Consider the following 26,626-nt stretch of genomic DNA (forward strand, 5'->3'; position numbering starts at 1 on the left):
TATGCTCAAAACCAACTTTTTCACATAGAAATAATTACTATCTAATATCCATTGTGTTTGTGGATAAATGTACTAATGAAACTTTATGCCAGCTATCAGGATAAATTTGAATATTAGCAAGTAATCAGACTGTGGTGAAGACACAGTCATTGTGATTCTTACTAAAGCCGATAATGCATTTATATTACCTTAACTAATATTACACTAATATTACTTGAACAAAAACTAACATTTACATGTAGACTGCTGGTCTTGGCAGATGGTCTCTTGCCTGGTTTCATACTCTCAAAGGGGAGTTTTTCCTCTCCCTTACATCCATGCATATGCAATCCAAGCAGCACTGTCGCTATGTGCTCGTCCAGGATAAGTGAATTCTGCAAGCACAATGACTCCATGAAATTAGCCTGGTTTCCTTAGATAGACATTTTTTAAGCTAATTTCAATAGTGATCTGAACTTAATACATTGTTTGATAACTAGAATCAATTGGAACGTATGTTGGATTAAAGAGAAATTACTTTTTTGTAAAGTGCTTCGAGTGTCACAATGAGGTGCCATATAAAAAATGCTTTTGAATTGTAAATAGCAGATTGTTTTTAGTTTATTACAAAGTAAAATTATAATGTCGTTGTTGTCATTTTGTTGCCGTGTGACAGATTAGAAGCTGCAAACATAAACAAATCATGACATATTGACATGTTTAGTAATGTCTAAATCCAAATGACAATGTCAGCATGTGAAAAGGTTTATAGGTCATTTCTGTATCCCTATACCAGTGGGATAATGTGTCGCTAGAAAAGACAAATGACTTGCTGAGGAAGGCAAAGCACTGCCTGAATTCTTTAAAGTACTTTTTCCCCATCTTTGTAAAAAGGTTTGGATGCTGTGAAAAATATGACAACTATTTATAACCCCTTTAAAATTCCAGGACAAAATGAATAAGAAACCCTGAGGCGGTACTGCATTGAAAGCAGACATGATTGTGTAGTGTAAATCTCCGGATGGGCACTTCTGAAAATGAGAGCCAGTGAAAACAGTTTGCTGCTGCATCAACAAAAGTGAGTTAAAATGCAGTGATGCAACAAACAAGATTCAGAAATGTGAGCACCTTTTCTGAGCCTGAAATTGCTTAAGATGGCAAAATGGAAAAACTCACCTGTGGTCTGACAATTTGAAATTTGAAAATCTTTCAGAAAATCATGAACACGGTGTCCTGTGGGAGATAGAGGTGAAGTGCAGTCTGCCATCTCATCAGCAAAGTGTTCAAAAGCCTCTCTTTGTGATGGTCATGTGTTAGTGTGTGAGGTTAGAGTCCTTATAAGTCACATAAATGCTGAGCAATATTATAAACATAAGCATCACTCCATAATTTGTCCACATGCAGAAACTGCATCACAGTAACACATAAACACTCTATAAAATATTAAACAGAAATAAGAAAAAAGAATCAGCTAACACAAAGGAATCTTATAACAAGAAGTACATCAACTAAGAAGTGGAAAACCACATTAGTTGTCTGTGTTTATTATTGATTTCTTACGCATGTGAAAGTGCATCTAAACACAGTTCATCAAAAGTATCAAAGAAAGGAGGCTACAAAGTGCATAAACTAAAAAAGTAATAGTTTTGCTCCATTATACCCCCATAGGACCCCAGAGTGTGTTGTTGAGCCAGAGAAGAGCCCACGGCTAAGACTCCTCTGGCATGAGAATGACTTCCTCCTCCAATGCAAATGTCACAAAGAGGCTCTGATCCACTCCTAATCGCTAAGTAATCACTTTCTTGTTTAATCATTCTCTGATGGTAAGAATAGATTTCAAAAATCTGGTATTGGTGATTTTGCTTGGGGGATTATAATTTTTCAAGATTTGTTGAAAATGTATAAAAAAAGACAGTAAGCCTAGAAAAGACACAAGCAGAAGCAAGGTTCTTGCCATCTAAAATAAATGATTTCCTGGCTGGCATATGTCCTTATAAGTCATCATTTCATCAGTTATTCTCTTTCTCCTTGGTGTGGTGAATTATAAACCAAACTTTTGCAGTCTACTCTAGAGAAATTAATTAACCATGCTTCACATCCACTTATTCTCCAATGTAAATAAGTATGTTATAGCAATTGAACTATAGCATGTCTTAATTATACAGTGATGAGGTAAAATGAGTCAGTAGGGGAAGAAAAATCAAGTGACCTCATAGCGGTTTTTTTTTCCCTTCTCACAATCATTTGTTCATTTACCTCATTAATTAGATCCAGAGTATGCTTTTGATAGATGCCTCAGGAGCTCTGGGAGATGCTGACAATGGGGAGGTATTATACACTCTAGGCAGCATGGAGACAAAATATCCCATTGTCATCCCAGTCACTAGAAGCAAAAGCTCTCAGACAGGAATAGCAATGATCTGTCCCTTTGTTTCCATTAGCATTTGTGGATAACAAAAGGGACTCATCCTGTACTTTGGCGACATGAAGTGTGTAATTATCATTCCTTGTATAACAGGCTGCTTATTTGCCCCAGTGACATCCTTAAAAGGAGAAGGTTGCAGTGCAGTGATCCATATCACCTTATCTCCTATTCCCCTGGGGGTACCACATTCGGCACAGAGCAGCAGGCTAATGAAGATGGCAGAGGTCTATACCTCAGTTTCAAGGGGAATTACATTACTTATTTCACCACCAAAACAGAAGTTCAAAAATATGACTGTAAAAGCAATATAAAGCGATATATTCTTTTTATGTATGTTTGTATGGAAATAAGAATCTTATTGTTTTGCCCATATGCAAATGTTTTGACATCATAATTATGCATTTATCTCTTGAAATTCTGCCAATCACATTCGTAGAACAAGCAAAAACGTCTGCACTTGAGATTTTCAGTCAGTAAAATTAGACTGTATTGAAAACAGAAAATTGGAAAAGAATAAACATCTTATGTAACATGCCACAAAGCTATTGCAAAAAGGCAGGTAAGTTCTGTCCTTTTTGCAGGAAAACATTTAGGCCTTACATTAAGTTCTTTGGTGATCAGAACAGATGATTTTCCCAACTAATGTACATAAAATGCAATATTTGCTTGATATGATACAAATATATAAATATAAAGTTGATTCTTCTCATACAGAGAGGCAACATGAAGGTAGTGTGATGCTTATTTCCTCACTTTAATAATATTATACGGCCAAACAAGCAGTTTAAAGAGGAAGGCAAAACATGTTACAGCAGAGTACACAAATTAAATGACTCAGTTAGCACTTTCTTACAGACAAAACTAAGCCAAACTGTCATCTTAATTGCCTAACAGCAGCAGGAAAACGTGAAAAAAAAGGTAAGAATCAGAACTATTAATGATGATTACATACAGCATTGAGACAAAAATATTGCACTGTAAAAGCAGAGCAAAAAATAAATCCAAGAATGTTTTTTTCTACAGCAAATGATGTAAGTGATGTTTATTTTCCTGACATTCAGAGCCTGATCAGCACTATGGACATTGAAGCCTTTTTTGGCACAGACTCACTCTGAGTCGTGCAGATACTGATCTGTGCTACTCTTTACGGTAATAAATGGAACTTTTAACCAGGCTGAAAAACATACAGGGAGGCAGATAGGTAGATGAATTGTTTGTATGCGACAATAAAACAGTAGATGACACCTCAGACAGCAAATTTTTGAAACTAGACTTTCACACCTGGGGACTAAACAGCAGGAAGTTAGACACCCAAAACCCCCAGAGGAGTGTGTTGTGCGAACTCGCTCTGTGAGCTCTCCTGTGAAGTCAGGGATTCCAGTTGCCCAGGCAACCCTGTCTTGAAGAATTTGAACTAGGATTTAACATATGACGCCTCCTGTGTTTCTCTGCAGTCAAGCAACAGGATTACTGGCTAGAAAAACACTCCACTTTTCAGGCAAGTATCCAGCAACATATCTTTGCCACTGAATTTGGCAGCAGCACATGACAGGAAGAAGCTTAAATCTAGTGACACATTGCCCTCAGGTAATGCATTTCTACATTCCTTGGCTGACGACTACATGAGATAAGTCATTTGCATAGCTGTTATATCATGCTTAGACACTGTCAGCATCTTCAATTGGATTTATCAAATGTGGGCCACGAGTAAATCTGAAAAAAAAAAATTTATTTTGTGAAAAATAGGGGTGTAACAATTAGACAGAGAACAGTTTACTGGAGCGCCTTGCAAAGTATCCATTCCTATTGAACTTTTCCAAATTATTTGAAATCAAAAGCACAAGTATAAATAAATTTATTTTATTGCAATTTTATGTGATATTTTATCTGGTATATTGACACAAAGTAATGGGTTATTGCGAAGAAGGAAGATGATGAATGTTTTTTATTGTATTATATTTTTAAACAATCTAAAACATGTGACTTGAATTTGCATTCAGCTACTCTGAGTGAACACTTTGTAGTCCATTCTAACTGCATTTAGAGTCAGAATGCAAGTGTTTTGAAGCGTGTTTTTACCAGCTTTGAACATCTAGAGACCTACCAGAAAAAGTTCAAGCTTTGTCATATTGGATAATGGTCATCTGGAAAAAGTGAAGTTTAAGTTTTGCCACAGATTCTGAATTGGATTTACATCTCAACTTTGACAGCAATTCTAACTCATGAATATGAAACATTCTATTGCCATTTTTTGAGCTTTTAGATGTGCTCCATAGGAAATTATATTGGTATTGAGAGCTCACTTTTGCAGGCAGTTTGCAAATACTCTTAAGTTTACCAGAATGAATAAGGCTGAATACAAATGTCAGCCAGAGTAAGCAATATGTCAGTGCTTAGGAAATGTGCATGCAGCATGAAAGCTCACCAACTAAATAAAACAAATAATGAAAAATAAAAAATAAAGGGTTATTGAATGTAGTTAACAAATTATTAGAAGGTCTAAGACGCATTCCTGAACCCATGGTGAAGCATTTAGATAGACAGGAAACCAGATTCACTGATAACCTGAATACACCTCTCTATTAAAAAATGCAGCACCATACTTCATAATTCAAATTAAATAAACTGTGAAAATCTAAGAAAACACATACGACTTACTCAAATAATTTAGAAAAAAATAATATATTTTTATAATAGATAGATTATAGGTTGTTTTTTTCCCAGCAAATCCATATATACAGTTGTGATACTCCCATAATACAACTCTGGGAGAGTTGTCAAAGCTATCAATTTGAGGAGGCAGATGGCTTCATTAAACCTTGAAAAGGATCCAGAGATTACATAGGCTGACAATTACAATTTATGGCTGTCTTTTCTTATTGCCCTTTCTGGATATTATAAGCAATTGATTTTTGTAAAAGGCTGAACATAAATGTCAGCATTCGACATATGTGAAGAGATGTAAACCAATATCAAATATTCGTTCTCTATTACAAGAACTGAGAACATAAAACATAATAGCAGCATAGAGTCTAACATGCCAACTCTGATTAGCATGAAATGGTTGGAGAGATTTTCAGCAGCAGGTAAAGAATCACTGTTCCTTGTGTCTCACATGCAGCATGTGCTTGAAGCCACTGTGTTTTTGTGCTACAACTTCAAATATTTATGACAATCAAGACATTGAAACTCACAGTAGGAAACAATCTAAACATGTTCTGATTCACTTCTCGGTGCATTGATGCCGCATAAACAGTTGTCCTTCAAAACAAAGATAAACAGTTCCTCTGCAGTGAAAGAATGAAGGACTGAAATGTAGAAGTAAACAATTTAGGTAAACAAGTGGGTAAGTTGAGAATGTACACATTTATAATTCAAACAGACGCTGTAAAGACTGACACAACTGGAACATTTCTATGGCATCCACCTAGTTCCAAAACACTGATGACTCGCTGAGGGTGTGAATAGCAAGTTTCACCACTAGCATCTGATACAGAGTGTTTACTCCATTTATTTTATATGAAAACAAAAAAATATGTATGGAACAAAAGTTAAACATTTGCAAATTCAGTTTTCATATATAAACTGATACATAATCTTTTTGATTGAGTAGAACAAAAAGCTTGTAAGTGATAGTGCATATTTTTCTTTTAGTGTTGCTGATATTAAATGCTACCATGTAAAGTCAATTATTAGACCTGACCTCATGAAATATTGAGAGACGTGTCTCAGAGCGCAGGATAAAAATACAAGCATGTCAAAATAAATTAAATAAACTGGATAAATGGACAAAGCTAACTCAAGCAAATGCTTGCAGAAAATGCCTCAACTAGCAGGCAGGTTTTTATTTAATTAGAAAATGTTTTAGGGAAGATACTTTTATTGGTGTGAAAAGGATCCCAGAGGGGTAAAGTCACAGATGAGAGAGATTCTATAGTGGACAGAGTTGAGGGTGGGTTGGGTGAGCAGAAGGGAAGAGCTGGGTAAGCCAGTGATTAAAATTAAACACAGCACATAGGAGCACTCAACAAGCAAGACACCACTTGCTCCTGTGCTGTCAGCTTAGCACACCTGGGTGCCCACTGGGAGAAGTTTCATATGCACGTATTAATTAAAATGACACAAATTAAAACAAGCATGAGATGATTGTGCTTGTCTTTTAGAGGCTGCATCTAACCATGCACTGCCTTTCTAAAACTCTTGTTCCAAAGAGCCATCACATTAGTATCCCACTATCAAATATGCATCATCACTATTTGCAATGACGTTAAGCATAGAGGACAGCTTGTTGGCATTACATATCTGTGGTGCTTAATCCGCAGTCTGCCAGTTCACCACTCGCTAAAGCAGTCATGTGGCCTGTAGTGCAATATCATATAGAGTTGAAAGGTTCTCATTTATTTGCTCTTGAAACATTAGATACTGAGCTATACCACATCCATTACTGTGGGCTGCTCTCATTCTCCCTCACTTGTACTTTTTGTCTCCATATCTTATCTTGAGTGAAACAAAATATGAGCATCAAAAGAGGTTCTATTCATATACGATTATGATCAGAAAAGCTTGTAGAAGGCATAAAAAGATAAGAATCTGCTAATGTTATGTTTTGTTTTCCTTAGTTGAAGCCACATGTGTTTTGTGTGTTACAGACTGACTCATATTTGCAACAAAAGTAATGATGCTTTTACACACATTATATAATCCTACCTACATTAATGAAAAGTAGATTTTGCAAATGATACTATTTGTTCACACTAGCAACATGAAAAATAAAGTCATTACATGTGGTACAAAAAGACATTACAATATATTAACTTAAATTAAAGTTGTCTTGTTTGACATTTGATGTGTTTTTGATGTTCAGTCATTAAAATCAGATATGTGTCAGCATGGACAAACCTAAAGCAGAGTAGTGGGTGCTGACCAGCAAGGCCGGGAGCCACACTGCAAGACTATTTACACTGCTATTGCAGCTGGTAAAAGGCTGCTGCAATGTTAGAATAACATCTTTATGTAGTCAACAGATATTTTAACAGAAACTTTTAAACACAATAAATCTCCCATCAAAGCATTTAAAATAAATTAAATCGATTACTCTTGGGTCCCAGTAGATGCAAATTTTATCAGACATACTACACCAAGAACTCTGCAACTGTTTTAGTGGAAGAAAAATCTCCTATAAGGCCACATCTGTCATTCTTTGTCAAACGTGCATTTCTATGAGTGATCATAGTTACAAACCTGAAAAGCTTGAGGAAATCACTAGCAAAATGTGTGCAAAGAGAGAGCTATTAGGAAGTCAGGAGAGAGTAAAAGAGGTTGTGCAGGATAGACTGGGAGAAGTTTTCACCTCTACATTTACAAGTGTTCGGATTCTGTGTATTACTGAGCTTTTTCTTTTGAATTATTGAATTTTATATCCCCCTTGCATGCAGCTTTGGGGCAGCTGAATTCCTCAATGAAATTAATGTTGAAATAATAATTCCATACACATAATGTAATCTTGTCAAAAAACAAGATTTCTAAGGGGGATGCTGCTTTTATAGCCCTAGAACTATGAGTGTTCTGTTAAACACGGAAAATATTTGGGAAAAAATACCGAACTTTTAAGAAAAAAAAAGATCTTTTTTTTCTTTTCTGTTCTGTTTTTCTTTTCTTTTTTTTGCTAGACCACTTTTGCTTGCTTGAAATAAACAATAAAACCAACATACACACACTGGTTTCACAGAACACAAGCATGTTATATAATTTTGTTTTTCTTCAACCTTTCTGACATAAACACAGTTTCTTTTTTCTACTTTACTTTTGAGGAAACAGCACATAGTCAGGAATCCAGGAATTCTTTGTACAAAAAAGTATTTAAAAAATTCAAACTACCTAAAAAATGTTTTGTACTGTATTTAATGTGCTATGAGCTATAAAGCTGTGAATTTTCTAAATGTAATTGGTTCACACACAACAGCAAAACATCACGTATTCAGACCTCAATTCGAGATCATGTGAAAATCAAAGATTTGGGATGTTGATTGTCCCAAGTTAGCATGTTGCTGGTTTAACAAAGAATATTTTTAGAAAAAATAAAACATGAAGATGAACTAAGAACAAACAAACCTAGCTATCCAGTATGATGGGTAAAGATAACAAGATTCTCTGATGTAAAATGCACAAGAGCTATTGACCTGGGAATCACTTCAGCAGCTCAAGAGAAAAACATAAATCAATAGTCTTCAATATTTTTAGATAAGACAGAAGTGGAGTCTGAAGACATAGTAAGTAAAACATCTGAACCTAAAGCTTGAATGATGAAAAACTGTTTAGCTACTGACTAACCAAAAGTGTAATTTTTCCAATAGACCCTCAAGAGCATGGAGGGAAGTCACATTAAAATAAAAATATTCTTCATTAAAGGGATTCAAAGAAAATCATTTTCATGTGTGAAGTTTTGGATATAACTGCAGAAATTTGAGAAGGTTTTGTTTGAAAAATTTTCAGCAATAATTATCGCTTTAACTTCAGTACATCTTCTGACACATTAAGTCTGAAAGCTCTATCCTCAAACAGAATATGTCAAACACTTGCACGACAAATGATCATGTTGAAATATTTAGCTTATTCAGCCTTTAATGTAATTTGGTTGAATTTTAAAAAAGCAAAGATTCCCCAGGTAAGATCATTCTGCAGTCCATTTGAACAGGATATAAAATGAGGAGTCAACAGTGTTTAGTCAAATAAAAGGCAGAGATTAAAGAAACTTTGGCAGCCAAGATGTGGGTAATTGATTTATAATTCATCAGCAGTTGTGCTGAGCAGCAGACTCCAGAGACATGGGGCAAATCTCTCTTACAACCTCCTTACTTTCCTCATGAGAATACTTAATACAGGAAGCTCAATTCTCAAAGTGGTTGCTCAAAGCAGCAAATATTCATGGACACTGCAGCAAGCTGACAGAATTTAAGCAAAACAATGCACTATGATGCAGACCCAGCTTGATTAAATGAAATTGCGCATTCCCCTTAACATCATAGATCACTTTCGCTGCTGTGACAAACTGCCATAAATCTCTTTATGTCCTACCTTGAAAGGTCAGCATTTGGAAAGATAAGTACAGATACACTGTTTTATATCACAATCATAAAATAGAGAAAGCAGAGGCAAGTCCAAAGACAAAATTCCTGGCTAAGCAATAACATTCTGCCCATTAGTGAATAGTTTTTTGTTGAGGTTGCAGGAGTGAAACCGTGGTAAATGTCACTGTAGTCTGATGCTGTACTGTTCTGGCTATCAAACCTGGTGTGAAATAATTACTGGGTAAAGTGCAGAAATGTAAGCTGTAATGATTGCATGAAAAAATGTCAATAATTATACCATGGAAAAGTTTATGTAGGCCAACTGACTGTGTGAGGGATGGAAACATGAACGCAGTAAGTGTTTCAACTGTCAAAAGTCAATTTATGTATACAAATAGCCAGTTTATAGAAGGTAATATTCCAATGAAATGTATGCTATAATAGATTGTATCCCTGACAAGCTACACAACAAAACAAATTATTGTCAGGATCTGTGTTTTCTGTGTTCATTTAGAGTTTTTTGTGTCCTTGCGTCTCTTCGTGTCTGTCCCTTGAATTGTGCTCGCTCTGTGAAAACCTCCGTTTTTAAACCTGTTCTGTTCCGTCGGTCCTCGTTAATGTGCGTTTGGTGGTCATTCCTTGTACGTGCATCGGCCCGGTTTCCGCTCGCCTTGCTGCCCATTTGACTGTGTTTCTGACATTCATTTAAACTTATTATCCTACTTGGTCTACAATCTGCACCACCAACTCACCGCATACTGACAATTTATAGTATGAGTATTGATTCTAACAAAACAAATTATATATATGAGTATGGATTTTAACTGCATAGCTTTGGCAAATTAAATTTAAAAGAAAAGAAATCTGTCATCATTACTTTATTTTAGATTTGTGTCTGTCACTAACATTTGCTTGCCCTGGATATTTTAACATTTTGCAGAAGAATGGACATCTGTGCATTGGCAGTGGAGAGATAATAAATTTGAAAATGCAGTAAAGTGTCTGACATTTTGTACAAAGTCGATGTAAATAAATCAAATTTACAGCTTTTTTTAAGATGCATTTTTTAAACTATACAATACAGGGAAACCACCAAGTGGGCCATAGCAAACATACATGTTACACAGGTTGCAAAAATATGCCTTCTGTACCATTATTTTTTTTTTAAAGAATTGTTAAGTTATTAATCAGAATTTTTAGCAAATCACTTGGAGCTAGCTGAGCTTTTACATTCAGTTGGCTCTCAAAAAAGCAGCATCTGGAGGAAGTCTGAACCACCCGGTGCATTTAGAGCAGCAGGGATACAATAGTTCAAGCAGGATCAGCAAAGTCACCTTAGCAATACATGTGACTGAGCACTTGCTTGTTTGGGAAACTCATTAATCATTCGTGTGTGATTCAATAGCAGCAAGATTGCATTTCATAAAAACAGACCGCATCAATGACATTTCAGTATCTACAATTCATCTGCAACCTCCCACATTCACCATTTATCAGTTTCACTGACAAAGTCTGGCGCAAATATGCATAGCTTTCAAAAATGATTTTAAAGTTTTAAATTTGAGTCAAAACAAAAGGTTGTAGAAGAATGTGGCAGCAGAAGCATTCTCGACTTTTATATTCAAGTGTTTTTCACTGTCTTGAAGTTGAACAAATGTCCTTTTCCAGAAGTGTAATGTCCAGCAGATATTTAGGAAATATGTGTTTTGGCACAACTTCACAGCATGCTTGTTTTCTTTTTTTAACAAACTTATATGCTCATAAAGTTTTGTTTCCTCATTCAACCCAAATTTAATTATTAGTGGCACTTGCACAATTGGGATTTAAATGATGGTTGAATCACCAGCTGTGAACAATTAGGAAATGACGATGATGACCATCAGATGGTGAAAACAAATTCCCAAGGATCATTTTGCTATGCATCTCTTACAGCTGGCCCAAATAACAGCTTGTCTCCTAAAAACTGTAGCATGACAGGACATGGCTGCTCCCTTAAAACAACCATAAACACGTGATGTGGCTTCCGTTATTGACTGAATGATCATGCATGGCTGATTTCCTAATGTCACAATAAGCATGTGAAATAGCTTTTGGTATTGACTGTATGGATGGAATAACAGATATGGATGTTGTAAAGACCATCTAGCCGCTTAATGGCTTTGAAAGCATACTCACCCTGTACCAAACAATCTCTCTCAGCCTTCCATCGGTTTTGAAGTTACATTTGAGGGTTACAGTCTCACCGACAACAACAGGAGGCAGTGGCTCTATGGTAACTGTCAAATATCCTGAAAAATACACAAAAGGAATGAAAAAAATGATTAATTAAATAATGCTGCTAAAACATATTGCCAATATCCTTTTTTTAATTCAAAAGTTAATATTTGACCTAAGAAAAAAGTATTATTTCAAAAGTTGTCAAATTACTTTCAAAGATAAAATTTATTCTGCCTTATTTTTCTATGGGAAAAATTACATTCATCATCCTTGAGTGAATTGTACATGCAATCAACACACTCTCCCACATGGAATCTCAAATTGCTTAGTAAATAGCACTTAAGAAACATTAACTCAGGAAATAAGGTTGCATTTTGCATGACGATTCCGTCATAATCATGATTCCATCATCATGCTCAGCTATGCAAAGAAACACAAGTATATCTCATAAAATGTGCTCCAAAGCGTCACACATATTCACCACTGCCATGCAGTGTGTTTCTGTTTTCTTACACAAATATTATGTTCATCTGAATGAACATAGTTGTGTGAAATATTATTTGCTTTGCTAAAACCATGTTTCTGTTTAATTTTTTTTTTTTTTTTTACCATGGCAGTTCCTGTTTGCATTGTTATGCAATGTAAAACATTTTCATAAAATTGTTATTGATTAGTTTAACAAATGCAAAATGTATAGAAAAAACAAGAAATCTCCCAAAATGATCTTGTTTTCTCAAGTGCTTTTGGTACCCGTTGATTGGAAAATGGGTACCAAATAAATATACGTTTTCGGATCTTGCTTAAATTATTTTGTACATGAAAAGTGTGGCTAGTTTCCATGAAAATGTTGCAGAAAAGTTTTGTACAGAAAGACTGGAGTTAGAGAAAATCCCACATAATTTTTACACTAAGATTTTAAATTTCTTAAACTTTCTATCCTTGCGTGTTTTTCTTTCAATTGCATGTTGGAATGGTCACTAACCACTTATTTCACCCCTAGCTCATCATAAATTGGCACGTAGCAACAAACCATCTGTTTACTCTTTATAGCAACACTTTTTGACCAGCAGGATACTTTCCATCGTATGATCTAAGAGCAGGTGGCCAGTTTGCCAACACAATCTTTGGAAAATATATGAGCATTTTTCCACTGTGAAACAGAAGATTTTAATAATGTCCCAAATGTTTTCATACATCTAACCAGCTTTCATTTTACCGAAACAAAAATAAAGCTAATAGTTTCACTGACTTTGTAAAAAAGGCAGCTTTTTAAAATGTTGTTGAGAATAATAACCACTAAAGAGTAACAGGCAAAAAGCTACGAGTTAGTTCCATGAATGCTAGAAAGCACTTCCTGGTCATCAGCTAAATAATTACTTATCAGTACTAATTGTTAACCAACTCGATTACAAATTAGAAAAGTTTAACCACATGTTCTCATTTGGGTATATCTCATCTGTCATGCAGACAGTTGGGGATCACCACTGATTTTACTGTGCAAAAAGTAGGGAAAGACAAAAAAAAATGCTTTCATCAATATCCAAATTACAACTGAAAAGGTAAGTAATGGAAATGACCATATAAAAAAATCTAATGTATAACTCAAATATTGTTGAGAGAAAAATGGACTGTTATAATTTACTCTGGTACTAAACTAGACTAGTTTTATTCAAAAACTGTTTTGAAGTACACAATAAGCAATTGCATTGCATATTAGCGAACCACATGCATGATTATCTCTACATATATTTTATTTCCTGCAGGGCTGTGGGAGCTGGATGACTGGTAATATTCAGAGGGAAAAGGGAGGAGTTCACCCTCTACATGGAATCACAGGTTTTTTGGGGGGGGGTTGTCAGGTGGGGGTGTGTAGGTGTGGTTGTACACATGCACACACATCTAACAAAAAAATCCACATAAAAACAGATCAGCTGAAATAGAAACACAACCTTCTTGCTAGTCAAGTCAAGTTTATTTGTAAAGTATATTTTAGCTAACAAAACAGTATAAATTATACTGTATATACAAAACACAATAAACATACCAAAAAGAAACATTGCTATAGTGGCAAAATAAAGAGCAGTGAAAGAAATCAATAATTATTAATCAAAGGAAACTCTAAATAGCTGGGTTTTAGCCTTGATTTAAAGGAACTCAGTGTTTCAACAGTTTTGTAGTTCTCTCGATGTTTTTAGCTTTACCAACTACAGCTGTGTAACAAATCTTCATTATTCATAGGTTCAAAAATAATTACTTTAGTTTTGTTTTTGTTCAGCTTAAGAAAATGGTAGCATATCCACACACTGGCTTGTTCTATGTATCTGCTTAATGTTAGAATGGGTGTGATGGCTGAGGGGCAACAGTCCTAACCACTATACCACTGTTCAGCTCTGTGTATAATCAATTATTTAAAAACCAAGCAGAAAAAAAACTGAAAAAAATTTAATGGCCAACTCTTCATGAAGGATACTTTACTGTTTGATCATCAGCAATTTGCAAAATAGCTTACACGTTGCCTGAAACCTGCAGATACGGTGTCGTAACCCTAAATATATACAGTTACTATATCTGAAGAAACAGAAGATTAGATCTTGCAAACTGCAGCAGGGGAGTACAAAGGCAATTAACTTGGGATAATAGGTAGACCCGAGAGAAAATAAACATGTCCTAAAAGGAATGCTGTCTGAGCAAAAACCTTGGTTCAGAAATTTACAAATACATTGTTCCCTGTACCTAAAGAAAAGCAATCCTTCACGACATGCTTGATACATAAAATATTATCTAATAGTGAAATTGTAACAAAACAATTAACAATTTCACTTTTCAGAAAACATCTTCTGACCTCTCATGCAGCCTGGATAGAGAAAACATTATGTCAGAAGTGACCACTTCCATGAGCAGAGAAAAGAGATTTCCACTAAAAAACAACACTGTAATTTTCCATGACTCATTCATCTGAGGGATCAAGTGAAACCAAAAGCATGCCACAGAATCCAAGACCACTACATCAAATTCATTAATGTTGCTTTTCCCTAAATTGGCACTGTATGGAAAACACAAGACAATGTGTCATTCTCAAAATCACACACAAGCTGCACACACTGCAACTTGAACAAAACTTCTTGTGAATCTGTGTCAGCATGGCCAAAGGTGAATATATCAGAGATTTTTAAATATAAGAAAATTTACTTTTGATATTGTTTAAAACAAGAAAATCTGGTTGCTCTAACGTAGCATTTAGTGTCAATAAACTCATGAAAAGCTAGATCCACTTTGTGGTTAATAGGAACAAAAAAAGAATAAAACCCTTATAGCTATGCAGTAACATTCACATTGATTTATCCATGTACATAAAAGACAAAAAAACCCACATTTATGATGTTTGAAGTAACCACCATTAATCTTGTGTCTTGTAAGATATACACTGTGCTGTTTCTGCACCATAAAAAAGACGCTGGAGCTTAAACCCAGCACCAAATTAAACGGCTGTTCACTCCTCTGAATGCACCAGAATACAACAAACCATTTCAAACCATTTTGCTCTTTTCTCTCCTGTTCTGACTTTCCCATGAAGCGACCTTTGACAAACATCCACTTTTGAAAAGTACTAGTCCCAACAACATATCTCACTTCTGTCCACACTTCATACTGTTGTCCTTTTTCACATTCATCGTTTTTTAGTTGCACAGATCGATTCTTAATCATTTAAACAATAGATTTATTTACATAATGATTATATGAGCTTTAGGTTAATTAGCATAATTCCATAAATTAACTTTGTTGCAAATCCAAATTAAAATGAATAAATGCATGCTTATACTCAATGTGCTTAAACGATGTAATGTCAGCTATCTAAAACCCGTTTGAGAAGATAATTATGTAATTTTCAGTAAGAATAACACTTTCAATTTTAGTAAAATTCTAGTAAGTAATCAGGAGACTGGCTGGAAGCTGGACTTTTTTAAGATATAAGCAGCATTTTAAACAAGGTTTGGGTTATCACCATTAATAGCCAAGCCACAAATCAGCCTGTCTCTCGTGTCCACACACCTAGATATGCTCATTATAAAATCTTAATTTAATCAGACGGCTGAAGAGTTCCTCTCTCCAGAGTCAAATTGGATGGATAAACTTTTTCAGAAAATGCATGTCATTAACACGGAGCTGATGATCTCAGTGAAATCCTCACTACTTATTATGAACCCAAAAAAGGAGCAGTCGGTTCGATGAATCTCTCTTTGGGAACTATACTGTCATAAGATGCATTAGCAAGCCTATGACAAAAAAGAGAGAAAAAAGGAAATGCCAACTACCCTCCAGGAACATGATTACTCATCAGAGAAAAACTCTGTTGTTGCCTCCAGAGATGGACACAAGTGTTTGGTTAAGTGGTAAAGCATTTATTGCCACACTCCAGATGGTGGTTTTCTTCTGTGGTTGCAGGAATTAATTTTGGGCAATTTGTTGACTATGTAGCACAGTGTAAAATTATGTATACACAATTGACAGAAAATTGCTTCAGAGCCTGTGGTAAAGGATGAGAATTTTTTGTGAATTACATGGGTTATACACTTGTGCCAGGGTACTTCAAACCTAAAAGAATCCCTATAATGAACTGGAACAGATACAGTTTGCACATACACAAACATGAGGATATAATTCACACACATCCAGTATCCATCGAGTACCATCCAAATGACTACATAACTTAGACACATTTTATTTGCCAGTTCTCTGTTGAAGATACTCCAATGAGCAATAAGTCTTGTTATGCTAGATACCCCTATTAAAACATTGGTTAATGTAGGCAACATTCAGGTAGTTCAGAAGTAAGCATACATTTATGCCAAGCATAGGAAACAGCAGAGTATAAAATGTTTTATATAAGTAGTAAGTCACATGAGTCAGGATTGTTTAGAGTGAACATGAAAACTTCCATTCAACCCTTCCCAAATGGCACCCAAGAGATAAACATTTAATGCACATTTAAGAGCTTTTCAGTTAAGACATAGCTATGATTATTTTTAAATAACAAATATGTTCTTTTTTGTGTTTTCCACACCATAAAAAGCACTTCAAATAAATGTATTTACATAGCACCAATTCACAACAAATGGTCTCAATGCAATAGTCCAAAGTAATTAAATCCAAAAACTGGAATTGTATGCAATGGAATACATTCCAGTTCAACCATAGTTTTAAAACAATGTAGTCAAATTTAGGTAATAATGATATATGGGAAAACTTATTCTATCCAAGGAAAATTGGGAACAATTGCTGCAGCAATCTCGTTCTCTAGAAAAAGTATGTGGAAAAATGAATATCTGAAAGCTTTATGCCTTAACTTTACTGGAATCCTTAATACTACGAATGTATGTGGAAACACTAGAAAGTAAAAGTAAATTTTATGAGGAGGAAACCCTCAGTAGAACCTAGCTCACCTGTGAGTGGTCATTCAACAGCAGATGTACTCAGTGGGTGGGCGAATGTGAATGCGTGAAAGGTTGTAGTATGAAACACTTTGGGGTCCTCCAGACTTTATAAAGAGTTATACAAGACCATTTACTCTACCATTTATTTTCTATGTTACAGAAACAAATAGTCAATGGGAGTAATAGCTCTTTTAATTGATTAATCTCAGAGAAAAAGCACTAAATAAATATAGAAATATTAAATATAAATATATAATGGTGATCTGTGAGCCAGCAGAAAAATCAGAGCATATATTGGCAATGATTGCTCCTTCAACTGCTATTTTTAAAAGAAAAATACAGGGATTGACAAAGAAAGACGTGGCCTGAGTGTCATCTGTAGAGAAAGAATATGAAACTATTGGAAGCAGTAGCAGAGCCAATGGCCCCCTCCAGGAAGGTATCACAGGTTAACAGAAATACTGGGCCAGGTTTCACTTCTACAAAGAATGGAAACAAAGAGTAAGGACTTAAAGTTAATGACAGTCATAACTGCAGATGATGCACATGAGAAGAGCAGTAGGAGAAAATAGAATTAATTTGCTTTCACGAACCATTTTTCATTAAATTACAAAGCTGTATTAAAACCTATTTTATTGTGCAAGGTTATATGGCAAAACAATACTATCTAAATTAGTACACCGAAATATATTTTTTAAAATTACAGTCCAGTTTATCCATATTTTTCAACAACTTAACATTTTAAAAATTGTTAAAAATTTAAGATGTCATCCTGGATATTTTCAGTACCTGTAAACAAAAAAAAAAAAGAGAGGAAATAGTTGTGGTTTAGCTTGTCAACAGTTTAGAGAAAGTTTTATTTGTTTTTTTGTTGGTTTTTTTTGTTTTGTTTTGCTTTTTTTGAAGAAATGTGCCATAATACTTACTGTAAATGCATTATTTAGCCAGGAATGGAAATACTTAAACATAAACCCTGTAAGTAAGCACCTGGGCATAAGCCTTCCCTGTGTGAATCAAACAATCTGCTCAACAAGTATATTAGGCTTGCCGTCTAAGTCTCACAAAGCACAGCATGACTCTTGCAGAGCAAGAACCAACCATTTTGTGTAACAGTTTCTATGGCAAGGAGGATGAGTTGAGAAAAATGTTTAAGGAGGTGTTGCATCCTTGATCTGTGATAGCTTCCTCAAAAACTATTTTAAGAGAATACGTCTTTTGTTCTATCAAGGCATATGAAATCCACGTTCTGTCAAATTTTTCAAATTTATATTGTTAGTAAGTACTTTTCTTCATGATGCTGAATTCTTGAACATCACCAAGTACTCATGCTAGTTTGAAATGACCTGAGATTGTAGGGCATTTAATTGGCTCATATTAGCTAGTTGTGGAAGCAAACAAAGCCTCCAGCTTGTCTTAATCCATCAGAGGCTCTGCTGGAACAACATCTAATGAGAGCAGCAAACTATGCTTTCTGCCATTAATAACAGCAATTTGCCAAAATGCAATGAGAAAAACAAAACATACTCAATGATGGACTGGCTCAAAATTGCACCTGTTATTGTGCTTTGTGATTTATGTTAAAGGCGTACCTTGGCTAAGGTGTTGGTGTGACTTGGGGTATGAGAAAACTGTGCTCTGTGCTTTTTCAGCTCTCCTTCTCAACAATGCCTCTAAGCAATGTAAACAAACAAAGCCAATTTTAGCAGCCTAACACAAATCTGAACACTATCAGATTCAAAAACATAAACAATTTGGGGGGATTTTTTTTTTTTTTTTTTGAAGAATTGAAAGAAAACAAAGAAAAAAATGATAGAATTAACAGAATGTTATTTTTTTAAGTGAAATTTCAAATCCATATGTTGACTGTTTCACTACTGAATTAAAGTTACTGAATAAAAAAATTATTATTTAGTATTCCATGTGAGACAAAGGCTTCACATGTAAAATCCTGCTTTGATCCTAGTAGTGTCAGACATCCTGAAGCTTAAAATGCTTTGATATTGGAAACTTCTGTATTCATAGCATGAAAATTGAGTCAATGCTCTGTTGGTCCCTCATAAAAAAAATGCAAGGCCAAAGTCAAAGGCTAGCAGTAGAATAGGTTAGCCAGGAATGGAGATACTTAAACATAAACTTAAACTTCAACAGTTTCACTTTCTTTGTGTCATAATCCTTTCACCTCTTCCACCACAAGTGAATGCAACACAGAGTGACTTTAAAAACTGTACTCTCTTTTTTTTTAATCAAATGTAAAAAGGCTGAGAAGCCTTTAGCTGCCTGGAATGTATTCAAAGAGGCACTTCCACTGGTCAAAAGGGGGGCCGAGCAAGTGTGTCAAGCATCCGATCAAATTAAAAACAAAACAAAACAAAACAAACAAACACTTTCCTCAACTCATTTGGTCACAGCTATTGCTCGTAAAATCAAACTGGGAGGAAAACCATTTTAAACCAGTCCTCCAGTTGGGACAGGCTTTTTTCCAAGAATTGTATCTCGAAAAGCTCAGTTTATATAGTAACAGTTGGCAACTGCTACTGTCAGATTGTTGCAGGTTGTGAAGGGAATGATAGGTAGGGCATTTTAGAATATTTTTTGCAGATTTCATACTAAATATCTTTTCACCTTTGTTTGTTTGCCCAACACTCAGGTAATAAAGGTCTTCAGTCTTGTCCAACATAAAGTTGCAGCACTTTTGCAAGTTTATTGTGGAGCTTGACCATTTTCATCAGTCAAGAGGCTTTTTTATGGTGTGTTTCATTGTTATTGTGCTAAAGAGCTTTTTGATCAGGAAAACACAAAAGAGCTGAGACAGGTGCAGAATAAACTGAGAATTATGATGAATGGAAAGAAATCAACAGAAAGAAGATGATGGAATCAGCTGCACCAACAAAAAAAAAAAAAAATCAGTGGGATTTGGAAAAGTCTAAAAATGATTTTCTGCCATGAACCAAACTCCCATGTTTGAGGTGACATAGGGTGGGTAAATGAAGTTAAACCAATTCTTCAGCTTTGGACCCCTCCTCTCACCCCAATCCAGTCATCACTGCTTCAAGCCATCTTATCTTCCACCCCTACCTGCTTTTCATCCAACAGCTTCACACCTCTCAGCTCTCTGCCACCCCCACTTTCTCTGCATCAGAAGACTCCTTCCCATCATTTACACCTCCAAACACACAGCCTCTCTCTAATTCCACAACCCTGTCACTCTCAATACTCCAGGTGAGTATTGAGTACTCATATACACAACAAGCTGTGAAAGATCATTGTGCGAAATGCTGCAGGTCCAGATGGCATCAGACCCATGCTCCTGAGGTGCTGCACGGATCCACCGTGTGGCGATATTGGATTCATATCCAACATGAGCCTGAAGCTGGGGAAGGTACCACAGCTGTAGAAGACCTCCTTTGTGTTCCCAAAGAGTGCATACCCAAAGGACCTCAGCAGCCACAAACTGGTGGCAATGAACTCACAGATGATGAATTCCCGCTCCATGAAACCCATGTGATGGGGAGGCTGGTCTTTAACCATTTTCACCTCCTTTTGAGGTCTTTATTAGATCTACCGCAATTTGCCTACCAGCCTGGCGTCAGAATAGAAGATGGCATCATTGACCTCCTTCACAGGTCACAGGACCTTGATTTAGATGGAGCCTGGAAGCCTTCCGTTCTGAGATCTTTCCTCTTTGATTTCTCCAGTGCTTTTAACACCATTCAACCGGAACTTCGAAGGGGACAGGGTGGAGCTGTCACAGTATCCATCTATCACAGTGGACACTGGAGTACATCACTGGTCTCCCATAATGTTATAACAAAAGGCTGTGTTAGCAATACAGGGGATCCCAAGGGAACTGTGTGGAAACTGTTCTTCTTCACACACAGTGGACTTCTCAATCATTCCCCTACAATGACTAAACATCCCAGGAACTGACAATGACATACTTGGACTCATGTAAGTAAATGGGAGTTCACCTAAAAGAAATACTAAAACACTGATGCTCCTTACAGAAAGGGTCAGAATAGACTGAGATGCTCAGGAGTCTAAGCTCTTTTGAATGTGCAGGGGTTTTTTTTTTACTCTGTGGTGGCATCAGCCATCTTGTTGTCTGTTGGAACAGCAGCTTATCTACAGCTGGGAAGAAGTGATTCGATAAGCTCATCAGGAAGACCAGCTCTGTCCTAGGATGTCCCCTCAGACCAGTGCAGGTGCAGGGAAACAGAAAAACACCAGTGAAACTAGCATCACTTTCTGGCAGTGCCCCCCCTCCTGCCATGCATGTTGCATAACTGGAAAGCTCATTGAATGACAGACTGCTGCATCGTAGATGCACAAAACAGTTATTATAGATCCTTTCTCCCAGCAGCTGTAAGACTCTATAACCAGTAATGCTCCTCATAAACTCAAAATGTTGTTTACATTGATGCTATTGTTTGGCCCCCTTGCATATTTTTGTAATTTCTTTTTATATTTTTTTATTATTTTAGCACAAATATAGAGAGCACATTTTAAGAAAAACTATTATCTCATTCAGTTAGCACATTTCTTAGGATCTGCGTATGGTATTTTTTTAAAAACTTTTTACATTTGACCTTATACAGTCTTTCTTATTTTTTTCTTTTTGTTGATCTTTATGTTCATATGAGTGTTTCCAGTTGCCTGTCACTTTGGGGGTTTTAGGATGAGAGACAAGAAGTGTGTTTCTGTTCTATTGTTTTATTATTACCACATTTAAGGAGAAAGGGAGGAATTCAATACTCCATTGCCATTTGCTACTTTTCTACTTGTCACAAAGCAGATTGCATTAAATACCTACAGACACAAAGTCTCCCATCAAAACTAGCATAAGACCTTCTATATGTCACGGGACTTTTATTTCCATCTGACCACCTCCAGGACCCCAAACCAGCAGACGACCTCCTCCATGACCACAAAGCCCCCCCATCACTCACTGCCCATTGTGGTCTATCAACTCACCCTCTTCACAACAGCTTAAAAGGGCAGAGATAGCTAAAAGGGCCAAACCAAAATTGAACAATAAGGATTGATTTTTACAATGTTATATATTAGGAATCTGGAATGCTCTATAATCATGACATATCAATACATTATTTTAAACACAATTGAAATTAATTTATTTGATAGAAAACGAAGAAATATATGCGAAAGATATCAGGCATACATAAATAGAGGGTAATATTAGTTCACTGACCAGGATTTTGTTGTTCATAAATTAAATGTATTAAGCACCTATTTTCTTGTTTCAATCTGCAAAACGGCCAACATTGTCTGAGGATGTCTTCTCAAGCCATTTTTAAATGTGGACAAACTCTGTAGGGAAAATGTGTTGCTATTTTCTGTGTGAGGTATTTTATTGAGCAAGTCTGTCATGCCATATCATTTTAAAATTGGAATCATTCACTAATAACATTTAGTGCCAGCGTTGAGCCTTTGCCTCTGGATTCCAAAACAATAACATCAGAAAGCATATACCGCACACCAAACGTGTAAAGAAACATTTTTGTCAATACATGTAATTAACAAAAGAAAATCCATGTAAGAAACTTAACTGAAAGCTTTTAGTCGGAAGAAAATGATTTTTTTATATGATCACTCAATTAGTAGTTAACATGCTCTCTGAGCAAGACATAATCAGTATTTCTCTGTGTATTAGTCTGATTTTGCATAAAATAAAAATAAAAATCATACTGATTATACCAAGTCATGGGTTAATGCAAAACATTCTCAATGTTAGTACACCCTCAGACATTACTTAAAATGATAATACCCTCATCTAGAGAGTATGTGGTGTCACAAAATGCTTAAAATAATATGAAAATGGATGAAAATGAATCTTTTGATATGAGCTTCACATTTACAAGATTTCAACAGACTTGAGAACACCTGCGGGAGATTTTGTGGTTGGTTTGTTAGACAGTGCTCTCTAGCAACAAATCCAAAACTCCAAATGTAGGAATATGCTTTGGAAGAATAGCTTCATGTTTTCTTAGCAGAGTTTGGAAGACCTAAGCAAACACTGACTAGGCATGTTCAAGCTGTTCTGGAGCACATGGCAGCGTAATACCAAGCAAAGACACACTGAATGCTGTACACTGTTGTTTTTAGGTTTGTCATCTGTCTATGTCTAAAGCGCTTTTATGTCAAACTATATTAAACATGATAAAAACAAAGTATCTCTACTCCACATGCAGTTGAAACCAGATATTTTCATACATTATAGAAAAATGCAGAGCCGTTATCAAAGTCTTACATTAAATCAAACTGAACACTTTCCGTTTCAAGTCGATTAAGAAAAAAAACTAAAAAACTATTTCTAAGTGTACATACGTCATACATATACACTGTGTGTATATGTTTATTTAAAGTCTTTTAAACTTGGGTTGAATGTTTTGAATATCATTCCCCAAGTCAGGGGGAGTAGACCCAATTGTGGTCTACTCCCCCTAAAAGAACTGATATACAGTAATGTAATGTAGCTCACCTTTCTTTTCACCTCTGCCCACAAATTTTATACAGAACTGACTTCGGGGTCTTGTGACACTCTCCTGAAGAACAGGGGTTTTGGTGTGTTACTGCAAGGATAACTGCTGTACTTCATAAGATAAAACCATGAAGAAGGAATGTTATGTGGAAATTCCAAAACCCTGACTTTCTTATCCTTAGCCACGTTGATAATAGTTTGGCAGTATGCTTTAGATCAGTGTCTAATGGAAAGACTAATTTGTGTCCAAGCTTCAACTTCCTGGTTCATATGTTGAGCTGTTGCTTCATCTCAAGATATAATTTCCTCATAACATTCTTTCTTCATGGTACTCTCTATCTTATGAAGTACAGCAGTCTTTCTTGCAGTGACTCCTGAACCCTTCATTTTCATTCAAATCTTGTCATTATGATCCAACACTTTAATTTCAATTTTATCAAAGCACAGGAAACCTCTTCAAAGATAAAATCTTATCTGGCTTTTTATAGTCCTTTTGAAGTAATGGCTTCTTCTTTACAGAGTAGCCTTTCAGTCCATACTGGCAGGACTCATTTCACGCATATAATGACACTCTCTGTCTAGCTTCAGCACGCATCTTCAGAAGATGTTTTGGTTTTGTTTGAAACCACACATCAAAACACATTTATCCCTGGCACACAAAACTCCACTTCCTCCTAAACGAGATGGAGGCTTGATGTTTCAGTGCTGATTATACTGATGTGTAATTGTTTGAACAGATTAACCTGACACCTTCAGGCTTCTAGAAATTGAACCAAGGGATTAAGCAGACTTGTGGAGGACCAATCTTTGTTTCCTGATTTCTTTTGATTTTTTCCTGATGTCATACAAGAAAGCAGTGTGTTTGAGGCATGTGTTGAAATACATACACAGGTGTGTATCCATTTGACTCAGATATTGTGAATCACAAGCTTGAACTCCCTTGAGATCATCATCTGGAACTTTTAGTCAGACATCAAGGAAAACAAAGGTTTATTTTAAGAGTACTTATGCAGTGTAAATTAATATTGGGTTTCAAATGTAACCTGTGTCAGGCTAGCAGCTATGACAGCAATTGCCGACAAGGAAAAACTCTTCAACACAGTCAACACATCTTGGGTGGTAATTTGTAAATATAAGCAGGGCTCAGGAAGAGTAACATGGCAGGAGCATCTAGATGACCTGCTGATAATTTATTCTGGCCAAGAACACAATCTGTGCCTGTAGAGAATGTCCTTCTTTGTAAAAAGAAAGATGGAAGCTGGTGTGTTTTTCAATCAGAGTGATTTACTGTTTAATGACATGCTTCAGCTTCAAGAGTGTCAGCAGTCGTCCTTTGTAATCCACCGCCCTCCCACATTCCAGTGCCTGCTGTGGTGGATAGCAATCACAAGGAACCTTATCAGTGGGTCCTCATTTTAGAGGGCCTTAGGCATCTGGAATTATAATGTCAATGGTGAAGAGAGTTGGACCCAGAAAGGAAATGCAGCCAATCCTCCTACACAGCTTAGTCAGACAGGGTTATATCTTGGATTTTTAGCTGGCCAACTACGACGGATATTCAGTTTTTAAAATCTCCTTTTCTTTTCTGCCTTTATATGGCCTAAATTCAAATATCTTTATTCATTTCATTCAATACAAATAAAAAAATTTTTAATACAAAGAAAAAAATAAAATAATTTAAAAAAAAATGAAATGAAAGGTAGCAGAAAGAAGAAAATAATCTTATAATATCTGCCCCTTTTTCTCAACTATGGATCAAAACAACAAAAAACAAACAAAAAAAAAAAAAAAAAAAACTAAAATTAGCACAGGAATGTACAAATGCAACATAAAACTCCCAGCTTTTCCTTTTTCATATATATTGTTGCACAGGTTTAGTGATTCTCAAGACCATTTTGGTATTTTAGGAAATAAACAGCAACAAGAAATCAGTTTCTTTCCACAGGAAAAAAAAAAACAAAACATAAAAAAGATCTCTTGGGATTCAGTTGTTATTAGCTGAGGCACATAAGGCTTGCATGATGAAGAAAGAAGACCACAATTGCTGAAGCCTGCAAGTGGTCCCTGGATAGTAGTTTGAGCACCAAGTTTTATATGGCGATGACATCTGGAAAAATGATACATAAAGGAAGGTCTGGTGCATATTATCCAGCTGGGAACTTGTATGTGCAGGGACAAATGTGTCATTAGCTTGTCTGCTTGAGGTGGACATTCTAAATCAATGTGCAAACTAAGTCAAATAATTTGCTGTAAAGTAAAGAAAATGCAGCACTGACATTCATTGGCTTTAAAGCTGGTTTTTATAATGAAATGTATGATTTACAATATTTTCTATTTATTACAGTTCCTGTATTGGCATTTCACTTGAAAATAATAAGTTTAATATTTTAAAGAGGACATAACAAATCTGTCCTTTTCCCAGATAGCTAAAAATATATGTATTTGCCTTAAAGTATATCGATAATATTGCAGCTGTGAAGACTATTTATCATTCTATGACTGCCAATCTCAGTAATACATGGACAAAATAATCAATCTTTGCCAAGACTGCTGCATCTATCGTTTGCTTCTTTTTATTTTTCATGACTGCAGTCACATGGCCATGCATCTTAAAAACATGTGAAAGATACTCAATGAGGTGGTGAAAATGTGTGAAGACATGATAAGAAGATTTTAGAACAAGTTCATCCAGTCAATTTCTAAGCCATTTCTGGCCTTAGGCAAATTATTTGCCTTGGTTACAGAAAATAATACACTCATCAAGCAAAATTGCATCATCAGCCATGGTCTGTATTGCCCAAAGTGCTACACCAGAATGCAGTAAATTATTTTGAGGAACAGAAGTTTGACTTGGGCCTCTAAATCTGGAGTATCTTGATGGTACACACAACAGTGAAATCAAAAGAAGCTTTCTAGGTCAGGTTGTTACATAAGGTGTGGATGGACCCATTTTTTTTCATGAATGGTTAAAATCCAGTGTGACATGTTGGTTCTCATGGTGACAGTCTTT

The 26,626-nt window shown here is 35.7% G+C and overlaps 1 protein-coding gene across 1 annotated transcript in view; it reads right to left on the reverse strand.

The window, feature by feature from the left end:
* igsf21a (immunoglobin superfamily, member 21a) overlaps nucleotides 1-26,626 on the reverse strand; it is a 190,172-nt gene that overhangs the window by 123,165 nt on the left and 40,381 nt on the right. Inside the window, exon 2 of the mRNA XM_032548854.1 lies at nucleotides 11,647-11,759. Within this exon, the coding sequence (XP_032404745.1) occupies nucleotides 11,647-11,759 (113 nt within the window). The remainder of the gene's footprint in view (nucleotides 1-11,646; nucleotides 11,760-26,626) is intronic.

Source organism: Xiphophorus hellerii, chromosome 20 (genome assembly GCF_003331165.1).
Source record: "Xiphophorus hellerii strain 12219 chromosome 20, Xiphophorus_hellerii-4.1, whole genome shotgun sequence".
NCBI classification, from domain to species: domain Eukaryota; kingdom Metazoa; phylum Chordata; class Actinopteri; order Cyprinodontiformes; family Poeciliidae; genus Xiphophorus; species Xiphophorus hellerii.